This window comes from Agelaius phoeniceus, chromosome 2 (genome assembly GCF_051311805.1).
Source record: "Agelaius phoeniceus isolate bAgePho1 chromosome 2, bAgePho1.hap1, whole genome shotgun sequence".
Lineage (NCBI taxonomy): Eukaryota > Metazoa > Chordata > Aves > Passeriformes > Icteridae > Agelaius > Agelaius phoeniceus.
The window spans coordinates 66,024,314-66,037,298 of record NC_135266.1 but is presented as its reverse complement, the minus strand read 5'-3'; the positions used below and the strand labels follow the sequence as shown (position 1 = coordinate 66,037,298).

The 12,985-nt window shown below is 39.7% G+C and overlaps 1 protein-coding gene across 1 annotated transcript in view; it reads left to right on the top strand.

Annotated features, from left to right (window-relative positions):
* FREM2 (FRAS1 related extracellular matrix 2) overlaps positions 1–11,550 on the top strand; it is a 120,420-nt gene extending 108,870 nt beyond the window's left edge. Inside the window, exons 21-24 of the mRNA XM_054654989.2 lie at positions 3,667–3,793; positions 3,970–4,157; positions 5,061–5,207; positions 6,872–11,550. Of these exons, the coding sequence (XP_054510964.2) occupies positions 3,667–3,793; positions 3,970–4,157; positions 5,061–5,207; positions 6,872–7,384 (975 nt within the window). The 3' untranslated portion in view covers positions 7,385–11,550. The remainder of the gene's footprint in view (positions 1–3,666; positions 3,794–3,969; positions 4,158–5,060; positions 5,208–6,871) is intronic.
* The last annotated feature ends 1,435 nt before the right edge of the window (positions 11,551–12,985 follow it).

Sequence of the window (12,985 nt, the reverse complement as noted above, 5' to 3'; positions counted from 1 at the left end):
AGTGGATTCTTCTGTAGAAAACATTGGTTTTAAAAAAAACAACTGGGGGTGATGTTGGATAGTTAAGAGAACATAAACTTCCAGCTTTCCAGGTTATCAAAAGGGCTAGTGTGACCTTGGGATGTGTAAGGAGGAAGTTATATCATTTCTGTTATTTGGAGCTAGTACAGCCAATCCTGGAACAGTGTGGCTGTGGTTTCATGCTCATTAATAGTATAGATTATGCTATTAAATCATCTTACAGAATAAATCCATATCAGTCAGGGGTACACAATCACTTTTCTGTTGACTTAGCCAGAGTACACAAGGGAATGTATGCAGTCTTTATGCTTTCATTTGGCATTATGCCACCTGTGGGAGAACAGATGATTCCTGAGAGGGCATTAAGTCCTGGCAAGGAAGAGGGATGATACATGATCTGATGTGAAACCTGCCTTCTCAGACTTAACCACATTTCAACATTTTGGAGACGTTTGAATGGAATGGGTGAGGGGAATTTATACTAGTTCAGCACTTCAGCCTTTGTCTGGCTCTTCTAATCTACTTCTAGGGACTCTAAAGCAATTAATAGCAATGCTAACCCACAACTTGTTCCTGATCCTCGTATAAACAATAAGATGTTGATATTTCAAAGAAAGGTAAAAAAAATGTACAAAAGTCATTGGAAAATGGGCAAAGTAATATACACTATATTATATACTATATACACAAAGTAATATACACTTAATAATACACTATATGGAAGTTTCAGGTGCATAAATTCACAATAGGCATAAGGTGCAAAGTTACAACAACATCACAGACTGTGGCCAGATAAACCCCCATCATCAACAATTTTCAAACCAAGACCAGTTCTCTTTCTTGAGATACTCATAGTAAAATAGGCTTGGGCTTTCTGTGGCCGATGATAGTTTTTCCATCTGATCACAGTTTGAAGCACTGTGTCCCAAAGCAGGTCCCAAAAAAGCAGCAGCACAATAGCACAAATTCCATAGTCAGTATCAAGCACTTTATCTCTAAGACTTTTTAGTCATTCTGCAAAACTAAGTAAGCATTGGAATACACTCTTTTACAATTAAGAAAATAAATAGTGAAGGATCAGACTGAAGGATGCTAGTCCTTATACTAGGAACCACCTGATACCTTGCACAGGCCCACTGCATCCAGTCCTCTGGTGCCCAGTGCTAAAAAGACATGGACCTCTTAGAGGAGTCAGAGGAGAACCAGAAAAATGATCGAAGGGCTTCAACACCTCCCCTATGAAGAAAGGCTGATTTGGGGTTGTTCAGCCTGAAGAAGAGAAAGAGCTATGGAGACCTTATTGTGGCCGTCCAACATGTAAACAGGGCTTATAAGACAGACTTTTTACCAGTGACAGGATAAGGGGCAACTGAAAGAGGGTGTATTTAGATTGGATGAAAAGAAGATACTTTTTACAATGAGGGTGGTGAGGCAGTGTCACAGGTTACCCAGAGAAGCTGTGAATGCCCCATTCCTGACAGTGTTCAAGGCCAGGTGGGATGGAGCTCTGAGCAACCTGGTCTAGTGGAAGGTGCCCATGCCCATGGCAGAGAAGTTGGATGAGATAATCTTTCAGTGTGCTCTCCAACCCAAACCACTTCGTGACTCCCTGAAATCAGCGAGTGTATGTGTCACAACCAGACCAAAATTACTTTTGACTGCAAAGTCTAATGATAAAATGATGAGGCAGGACAAGAGTTGGGTCCCCCAATTCTTAGTCTAATGCTCCATCTCCCATACTGAATTACCTTCTTGGGCCTTTTTAAAATGAAGCTTTTCATTTCCTTGGAAACTTTTTCTTCTAATTTCCTTCATAACTGTTTTCACTGGTCACAAGGGAGGAACCATTTTAAGACTCAAGAACAAAATTTATTTGGTGTTTCTCCACTGGTTCAACATTTCCTTTTTGGACATGTATCACCTGTATATCTCCTTTTTCCTCTCTCCACGGCCCCTGAGGAGTCAAGCAGGTAGCCTGGAACTCTAGTGAGGATTGTATTAACACCGTCTCACTCTGGAATTCCTTGAAAAAGAACAATATTCAACCTCCAAGCTTTGCTTTGTCCCAATTCTTTCCATGTCTCATTTCTTTCAATGTGTATCGCTATTTCCTGACAGAAGCCCTTCCATACTCAGGATACTTGTTGCCCTGGGACAGACCAATCTCAAGAGTGCTCTGTTCCTTGAGGTACCAAGTATTAGATGGGCTTTGATCCCATGGGTGATCTGCAGTGTCCCCCACATCATCCATATGCAGAGTTGATGGATATGGCAAATAGGCAGAATAAAATGACAGTTACTCTTCTCACCCAGGAGATCCTCACAGATTGTTTTCTAAGAACTCTCATATAAAATGTCTCAAATGCCCATAAAAGTAATTACACTTAAACTACTATCCTAAATAACACAGCTGGAAAACCGTTGTGCTAATCAAGTATTTGTGGAACTACAACCCAGTGGGCTGTTTTTCAGGCATTTGGAAAGAAGCATTCCAAAGGAATAGAATTTTTTATCTTTTTTTCTTTTCTTTGCAAAGGCTGGGATACTAGGGCTTCTTTTTCTAAAGAGTAGCACTCCATTTATAAAAAGGTTTGAGCTGTACATTCTTCTTGCCAGATCCTGTTGCTTTGATAGTTTTGGGACTCTATTGTGAAATGGACCCTTGTCAATGAGCCAGAAAGAATGTTTTCTTCATTTTCTTTCCTTCCTGTCCACACACTTATACATATATATACATAAATATATATGTATGTGTTAGCTTTTTTTTATTTGTTTAGTGTCCTCTTGTTTTTTTTTCTTTTTTCTTTTTTTTTTTTTTGGATATATGTGTCTTCCACATTATTTCCGCAGGTACTTGCATCCTTTTGAACTTTAGGCTCCCCCAGATCTTCAATTCACTGTATAATTTCCCTTTTATTATGCCATGTTGCTTTATAGTTTGCCTTTGTCTTGCCTCAAAACCACTACAGCCTTCTTTCTTGTTTTATGGTCCCATGAAAAACTGCTGCTGATAGTATTGATTAATTTTATCCTTTTCATGTAATCAAGGAAGAACCATAGCTTCGTGTATATAAAGATAAATACTAGCATAAAAAGATGTTCAAATGGTTTGGTGCATTTTCACATGCATGATCTGATATATCCTGCAGCACATTAGAAGAACTGATACTTGCAAATAAATCTTCAGCAATGTATGCTTTCAAATATTGACAGATGATCAGAAGCAGAGGTGAGACTTGTGTGTAAGAATGAAAATGGGATAGAGAAAACAGGCTGTGATGGGTCAGAGACAAGATTTTTAGGGAAAAGTTTTCCTCATGTTATCCCCACACATAAGTTGCTCTAGACACCTCCTTAGCTGGGATAGCTGGGATTTGGAAAAATGTGATGGGAAAAAACTAACCTAGAATATTATCAAATGTCACAGGGGCAGATAATCCAAAGGTTGTTTGCATATAAATATGTCTAGTACCAGGAGATTCTTTTAATCTTCTTATTAAACTGTATTATTGCATGTAGATGTGCAGAGCTGGTAAGTAATGTACACTGGGAGAAGATCATGCTTTGTTTTAAGAGTTTAAGATCATGCTATGTTTTTTTCATTAAAAAGTCTTGTTGAAGAGCCTTATGCTTTTGTGGTTTTAGGTCAGTGACCCAGTGGCTGCTGAGTTCAGCTTGAACACCCAGATGTTCCTCCTCTCCAAAAAGACGCTGTGGCTGTCTGATGGCTCGATGGGGTTTGGGCAAGAAAGTGACGTTGCTTTCTCAGAAGGTACAATTCTGCATAGATCATGCACATTTCATTTGTGTTCCGCACTATCAGGACCCTGTTGCTGTTGAGGAGTAAGGGTGTGTGCTTGTTGCACTAAGCTTCTAGACAAAGCTCAGCCTGAGAGCTGTGTTAAATGCTCAGTGTAAGCAGATGTGAACTGTGTGCACCTTTTACAGGTGATATCATATACGGTCGGGTGATGGTGGATCCAGTGCAGAATTTGGGTGATTCCTTCTACTGTAGCATCGAGAAGGTTTTCCTGTGCACAGGAGCTGATGGATATGTACCCAAATACAATCCATCCAATACTGAATACGGGTGTCTTGCTGATTCTCCATCCCTTCTGTACAGGTTTAAGATTGTGGTAAGTGCTCTAATTCTGTGAGGATGCAGAGATATATATATATATTTTTTTTTTTTTTTTCTAACTTGTCTTTTATCCAAAACCCAGCTGTTCTTTAAAAAGTTCTCAACAGCACCAAATTTTTGACTTGAGCTCCAGGCTAACATGAACTGATGGAGGCAGTATCTTGCCTTTTCCCTCATGGTTCTATTCTTTATCTTTCCGGGAACTACCTTCAGTAAGAGTTTGACGTAAGTTAGAATCCCAAGATAGGCTTTTTCTCGGCATTGTCTGTATCCATGGACCATAGAGGGAATTTCAGGAGACATGCAAGTGAGGGATTGTATTTTGTTTCATGTTTAGCCACCCAAAATCTAGTGTATACTGCAAAGTTAGTCATCCAGGTTGCCTCTGTAGGGCATAGGGAAAGAGAAATACCTCTAAAGTTGGCTTGGATGACCTAATTTCCTTCCTGAACATAACTTTGGAGTAACCCCCAGTAACTACAGACCTGATGCCCAACTTTTAGAGTTAATTTTATATAAGATGATTATATAATAATCTTAACAAATTTATGTGACTGTCTGTTAAGGAAATGAAATGTAGCTTCTTTAGTCTGGGAAATAGACTTCTTACTCTCGTTTCAGACCACATTTATATATCTTTTTTATTTAAGAAGTGAGCTGTGGTTGTTCTCTAGTTTTCCCCTTTTATTCCAGAAAGGCAAGGTATTAAATAGAAGTCAGTACAAGTGAGATGGGACCACAACTGTTTCTCATGGGTTTTCTCTTGTAGTAGTATTTCCCTAGACTGCATAAAATAGCATGTTTAAACTACACAATTCATGCATTGCAAGTAAATACTAAAACTGTTTTTCATGTGAGAAATAAATCTGTGTTTTAAACATTTTTCCCCTCCATGCAGGACAAAGCTCAGCCAGAGACACAAGCCACAAGTTTTGGAAATGTACTTTTTAATGCAAAACTTGCAATAGACGATCCTGAAGCAATTCCATTAGTTAAACAGCCAGGCTCTGATGGATTCAAAGTAGACTCAACTCCTCTGTTTCAGGTATGATTTCTTTAGCTTAGTAGCAAGAGTACTGAACCAAGGAAGAAACACTTGCACAGGTATTGTTGGTAACTGTAAGTCAAATTGAAACCAACAGAAAGATTTATTCTGATTTTATTGGCAATCAAACACAATTATAGATGCTTAGAAACTTATAGATATAAAATCTGGAACACTTAATAAAGTGTTTCCATTGGGATACCCTTGCTTTTCTCTTGTATAATTCCACAGGCTAACCAGAAGTTATGCAAATTGTTCTTGTACATTTATTTTAAGTTAATAAGATTCTTGTTGCACAGCATTGTTTTATTGCTTCCCATCTCACTTCTCAAAGATAAAAAAATTAAAAATCATAGGCATTTACAGTGAGCTTCATCAAAATCAAGTTGATACTTGGCATTTTCTGTACAATTCTTTCCTTGCAAACTTGCACAGCGTGAAACACTGGAAAGCCTAAAAATTGACAACTAAAGGATGCAACTACTCCTTCATTAAATATAATCCTTCAGCTGTGTGCATTCAGCCTTTTGATCTGTACAACCCAGCCAAAAAGTTCTCTCTTCACTATTTGTCTCTAGTATTTGCAAAACTGCATGCACAACTCAAGTGTATAAATTAGTAGGAAAAATATGAAAGAAACTTTGATTCTACTCCTGGCCACTTCAGTATTAAAGGTCCCATTGTAAGCAGTAGAGTATTTAACAAAGGCCTATTTAAAAGCATAAGTGTTTCAAATCTCCCCCAGGAAAATGGAATCTCATTTTTTATGGGAAGAATCCATTTCCATGGATTCCAATGCCATGATTTTTGGTCCTCTTCCTGTCCAAAAAGTGAGAATATGAAGAAACAAAAGTATTTCCTGAAAAATACTTGGAAAAACAAGAGTGAAATAGAAAATATGTTATTTTCCTAAATAACAAAACTGGGCTGCAACCATTCAAATTAACAGGTAGTATCTTTAAGACAATATTCAGACAATCCTACTGGACCTTGTGGATGCTAAATCTGGTATGTATCCAGGAAAGGTGAGAGAAACGGAAGGACAGTACTATCATGTCACACAGATTGCAGGGACCCATGCCACCCAGCGTGGATTAAGTTTTCAGGGACATGTGGAAATTGACTTTGAGCAGGGTTCCAACACCCTGCTCAAAGCAGGGTCACCAGAGCAGGTTGCCCCGGACCATGTCTTTTGAACATCTCTGTTGAAGGAGACTCCACAGGCTCCCTGTTCCAATGTTCAACCATCCTTGCAATAAAGAATTGATTTCTTATGTTTAGATGGAATTACAGACAGGGCCTAATCATTTGGTAGGCTGGGCTTGGAAAGTCCTTTTCTGTGGCCCATCCACAGCTAAAGTTACTTTGTATGGCTTTTAGTACTAACAGCACCAAAACCATGCCAAGGCCATAGCCTTCTTCATCTGCACTTGGTAGCCACAGAGTCTGACTGTGGAGAGGAATGGAGACTAAACCCTCTGAAAATTTTGGCAGAAAATACAACTCTTCTGGTGCACATTGGCACCAGTCAGGAGTTACCTGTGCATGATTTTGAAAGTGCTTATCCAGGCATTCAGTTCAGAACAGAGACTGATTTCCTCTGCATTTAGTGCTGTCCAGATTTAGTGTGTGTGTGTTTAAATACAAAAAATGTTTCTTTCCAGGTGTCTTTGGGTAGGGAGTGGTATGTCCATACAATCTATACCGTGCGTTCCAAGGAGAACGCTAACCGCGGAATCGGCAAAAGAAGCGTGGAGCACCAGTACCACTCACTCCTCAGTGCTGGGAGCCCAGGAGCATCCACACAGAGAAGGCAGAAGAGGGGAGTTGAGCAGGCCCCAGAACTTGCAAGAGACATTGGAGTGGAGAGCAACCGAGGAACGAACATCCAGCACATAGCCCTGGATCGCACCAGCAAGAAACAGGCGCCTCAGAGGGAGGTTGCACTCAATGGTGTTCTCCCCAGGGAACTGAATAACCAAAGTGCAGGAATCAGCTTAGTCACAATCATTGGTGGAGCTGCTGCCATTTTCCTTGCCATCTGCTTAATTGCAATTATCATTTTGCTGCTAAAATGGAAACGAAATTCTGACAAGAAGGAAAGCACAAATGAGTCAGGCAGCAATGAACCAATGATGCTACCACATAATTACAGCCATGACAGCTCAGAGGTTTGATTCCAAGACCACAGTATTCAAGCCAGTGTCCAGAGTGCCTCATAAAACTCTTGAACTGCACATTTTTAGCAGCAGATAATGGTGACTCATGAGAAGCATGTTTCTAAATGTACTTGAAATTTGTTATTCTGAGCTCTTACTGCCATTATCAACAACAAAAGAAGTTGAATGAAACCTCCCACTTTGCATGAAAGGAAATGTCCCTGATGTCCCTATACCATGCACTAATTTCAAGCAGCAATTCAAGGGACTTCATTGTAAGGGAGAGATTATTGTTGTGGTTTTGTATTTTCTGACATTTCAAAAGAATAAAAGAAGCTGAACAAAGGTGCTATATATCCTGTCTGCAATAAGAGAGGAGGGATACACATAATACTTGAGAGGAGGGATCCTCACACTCAACTGTAGAATTTTGTACTGTTTCTCACAAAGAACTCAATGTCTACAAGTAGTTTGAAAGGTGATGGAATGCCTTTGGCATGGATTCTCCGTCCTGTAAGTTTTTGACTTCACTTAATCTGTACCAGTATTTTTTTTTTTTTTTACTTATATGTGACTGAACTTTTTCAAAAGACAGCTAGATTATACAACATAGCATTATAAACAATTGCATGTCACAGGATCCAATACATGCTCTTTCCTGCAAATTCCTATTCATCTATTTAATCTGAATATTTTTTTATTTATGTTTATACAAAGCTGAAGAATGCAACAAATCCAGAAAAAAAATTTTGGTTTTCAGTAAAACTGGGCACTTATGTCCTCTTAAGTTTATAATGGATCATGGAAGTGTTGTAAGGTAAATTTTATTTCTTAGTGCATGTCCACTGCTGAGAAATGCAAGCGTTAGTATTTCAGTACCTAGAGAAGATGATAGTTAGATTGAAAATGCAGAGGACAAGGTTCTGCTGAACTGAGCCTAGGAGCCATGATATTGAATCCATCATAGTTAGTTGTCATACTAAATAATAAAAAGAGAAGAAAAAATTAGCCTTTGATTGAATCAAGTAGTATTTATTGCTGTGTAATCATAGCACATTTTGACAAACATGCTGGGTCATTGTTGGGCATTTTTTAGCATGTGACTACTTCTGCAGGAGTAATTCTAATTTTCTCTCAACATTCTTGATTTAGGTAATATGACAAGTTTGGATCAGCAGTGTCCTGTGTCAGTTTTTATCCAGGCACAACCTGTTCTGTCCCTGTCAAATCCTTGGCTGTGAAAGCTATGTAACCTTCAGGAAACTGTCCCTTTTGTCACACTAGCATTTTATGTAAGTCCTTTAAGTCATACAATTGTAGAATGGCCTGGGTCAGGAGGGACCTTCAAGATCATCTAGGTCCAACCTCACAGCCATGGGCAGGGGGACCTTCCACCACATCAGGTTACTCAAAGCCCCATCCAACCTGACCTTGAACACTTCCAGGAATGAGGCATCCAGAACTTCCCTTCACAACCTGTGCCAGTGCCTCAACACCCTCATAGCAAATTTCCTCCTAATATGTAAATCCACTGTCTTTCAGAGGGAAGTCATTACTCCTTGTCCTATTGCTATATCCCCTTGGGAAAAGCCCCTCCACAGCTCTCTTGTTAACCCCTTTCAGGGACTGGAAGGTGCTCTAAAGTCTCCCCAGAGCCTTCTCTTGGCCAGACTAAACAACCCCAGCTCTCTCAGCCTGTCTTTATAGGGGAGGTGCCACAAACCTCTAAACATCTTTGTGGCACTCCCTTGGACTCGCTCCATCATATCCATGTCTTTCCTGTGTTGGAGACCCCAGAGCTGGATGCAGCACTCCAGGTGGGATCTCAGAAGAGCAGAGTAGAGGTCAGAACCATCTCCTTCACCCTGCTGGCCCCACTGCTTTGGCTGCAGCCCAGGATATGTTGGCTTTTGGGCCTGGGAATGCACATTGCCCATCATGTCCAGCCTCTCATCCACCAGCACTCCCACGTCTTTCTCAGCAGGGCTGCTCCTAATCCATTCTCTGCCCAGCCTGTATTTGTGCTTGGGATTACCCTGACCCAGGTGCAGGAACTTGCCCTTGTTGAACTTCATGAGGTTTGCTCACCTCTCAAGCCTGCCCAGGTTCCTCTGGATGCAATCCCTTCCCTCCAGCATGTCAACCACACCACACCATGGCTGGGTGTGTCATCTTGCTGAAGGTGCCCCCCATCCCACTGTCCATGAGATTGTCCAACAGCACTGGAGTCAATGGAGTTCTCAATAGAGTTGAACTACATAAAATCTGAATTAGGATGTTGAGACCTTGCTAAAATATCTCTTCCCTTCCACCACCACCATCTTGTGGTGGTGGGTAGAGGCAGTCCCCAGCACACTTGGCATTTGGTGTTCCAGGGATCAGGCTGCAGAGATCAGTTAGCAGAGCAGGATGCAGTTTGAAAGCAGCCTGTAACACAATGCTGCCTCTGCCTCTGAACTTTAAAAAAAAATATATATCCATCCAGAAGGCCAGAAGGCTTCCTGGCCTGGTTGTGGGGGTCAGTCAGCACAGACAGACCTGACCAAGTAATTGTGCATGGTTGTCCTGTAAGCCATAAAGACTCAGGTACATGAAGCCCTACTAGCCTAGGGATGTCAGTGCTGTGATTCATGGTGCAGTGTGAATATGCCCACAGAGAGACTCATGCTGGTATCTCTTGCACTGATTTGTGTTGTTATGACTTCACTAATTTAATAGGATTTCATCAGCTTTTCACAAAATTAGTCAGGTCAGGATCTGTCCTACCTTATCTAGGGTTTCTGAAGACGGTGATTAGACAGCTTAATTGAAGGATGTTTGCAGCACCTAAAGGGTCAAACTCCATTACTAAACTCTTGCAGTCATCTTTTATTTTAATTAATCCAAGTTCTAGCCTGAAATAATTATCCATAAGCCATGGCCAATGCTTTAGACCTTTCCCCCAGTCATCTGATATCAATTTGCTCTTGTAATGAAGTTTCTGGTTTTGTGTTCCATGTTTTAAGTGTGCAAGATTGATCAAAGCCTTCACCCACAGATACCTTTTATACTTAGTAAGTTCACCACTAAGTTGCAAATGTACACTAAGATCAAATTTGCCTTTGTGCCTATGTGTGACATCACTATGAGAAAAGCAGAATTTCTCTCCTAGAACCTGCATGTTTGGTTGATATCAGCCAATGATTCGACAGTAGAATGGGACACATGTAAATAATAGAACATTCTAATATTTATGAAATATCTGTTTTCTATAAGCAGAGATAATCTTTTTAAAAAAAATATATATAAAATACAGAAATTAGGTGTTTATCAGTAGAGCTATTTTTCTGCTTTTGAATGTTACCAGACCAAAATATCATTAAAGGTGCTTGCAGGAAAAATATTTTTTTAATTCTTACTTGTTTTTATAAAATCGTATCAAAACCCATATGTTCTACATGCCAAATATTTAGCCCAGTAAACAACTTGATCACTGCTTTGAACAATGTCTGATTAAAACTTTTTGAAATATTTAGGTTGATGGGGATAATCAGACTAATGTTTTTGTAACAATATATAAAATTATAGTGAAAAATGATGATAACAAAGAAAAGGACAAAGCAAACATTGAAAAGTTGGACAAGCATGAATAAGATTTGTGAGTCAGATACCAAAGTCCTCTTCCTGAGAAAAAATTTGCCATGTTTTCAATAAGGCATGCTGGATTTGTCCCATTCTTAAGAAATTGGATTTTTTACAATTCAGTGAACTATAAATACATCTGTAACAGCATGCTTTTCTTTTTATTATTATGGCTTCAAGGTTTCAGATTTCAGTAAGATGTTTTGGAAGCTTATTAGCATTTTTCCTTTTACTTAACAAGTGGCCTTGTTTATACTAACCTGAATAAGTGCCTCGTTCCCAGTGATGTGCACAAATATTTTAATATTTATCTACCCAAGCAATAAACTGAGTATATTTTATATATATATATTTAATCTATTTCCAGATTATGTATTCAATCCTCTTTTCCCTGGCGATGCTTATTCTGCTAGCAATAATACCATTTGTTTAATCATTTATCCAATAATTACTGTTTAAATTTATTATCAAGCTGTCATATTTATTTGCAACAACTTTTTGCTGATGTCTATGGCTGTGATATTTGGCATTTGTATCAGGAAAAAATAAAATTACTTCTGTTTGGTTACTGTTCTAAAGTTTGTGTATAATTATCATGCTCTGGAGAGAGGTCAGTAATGAAGTGTTATGAAAAACTCAATTTGTCACATCAGTGGAACACAAAGTTCCTGTGTTTGCAGTAAATCTCACTGCTTTGTTCCTCAATTGATTGTTTTCTGGTCACGAAGGGTTCAGCACAGGGCTTGTTCTTTAATCTTTGTGGTTGCACCCATGGCTCAGAGAGGGGTTTCTCTTTCAATTACAGAACATCAGAAATCTCTAGATGCCCCCAGGTCCTCGGTAGGCAGGATTGCCATGTTCCTGTGTGCTGCTGGCAGGCTTTATTTTACTAACAAGAGAAAGTGACTCTGCAGAGAGCAGTTCCCTTGTTCCTGTAAAGCCAGTGTTGCTTCTTGTGCCAGGTCATCAGATTTATTTTTTGTTTCTATTGGCTAATGTATCACTGATAGATGTAGACACACGTGAAGAACTGTGATGCAGAAAGAAAAAGCCACCCTGAACTTTTCCCTTCTCACCCACCCTTTGTAAGCTGACCTCTGACTTCTGTGTGAATTTAAGCCATCACTTACCTCCTTCACTGTCAGGAAGGCCATATTTCATGGCTACTCACGCGTGACACAATATACTTATCAATTTACCTTGCAATAAGGAAGGACAAGCCTGCAGGCAGTGATTCTTGATTTGCTACCTGTATTCCCTTCTGCTATCTGAACTTGCTTATGTGGATCCTTCTCAGCAGTTAGTGTGAGCTGAGAAACTTTGTGCCATATCTGTGAGCTCTGGGTTGGGGTTCCTGCCAGGGATAATCAGACTGAAAGAGTTTCTGTCCTGCTCACAATATAAATAGCTGTATATGATATAAATTAATAAAGAGTCTGGTCCCAGAAGTATGGCATTATCAATAAATCAAAGGGCATTAATTGATCAGATTAACAGATCATCCACAGCAATCAAGTCACATCCACACACATCCATGATCACACTCATTTTGGCACTTAGTGGAAGAATTTTGGTACTCCTGAGGTGTTTGAGCATGTCTCAGCAGGTCCTGGATGACTTTCATTTCCAAGCCCAAGCATAGTCCCATTTCAGCATCTCTGTGAGTTGGGGTTTTTTAGTGTATCCTCACTGTCTTTTGGAAGAATGACTCAGCTCTTCCCTGAAGGAATTCAGCTCATCCCATGCAGTGCTTTAGCTTTGAAAGCCGTTCAGTAAATTACTCTTGAGGTTGCCTGTTTGAGTTTGGGGGGTTTATTAATGAAGAGGTAATTCATTCAGAATTCATCTTGTACCACTTTGCTTTGGTAAGTAACCCCTGACTTCCACTGTAACTGGAGCAGACAACTGGAAGATTCTTAAATGATACATCTTGTTTCATTTCCTGGCCAATCCAATGTGCTGGATTCCTCTTACCCCGTTACCTGCAGTTTTGTGATA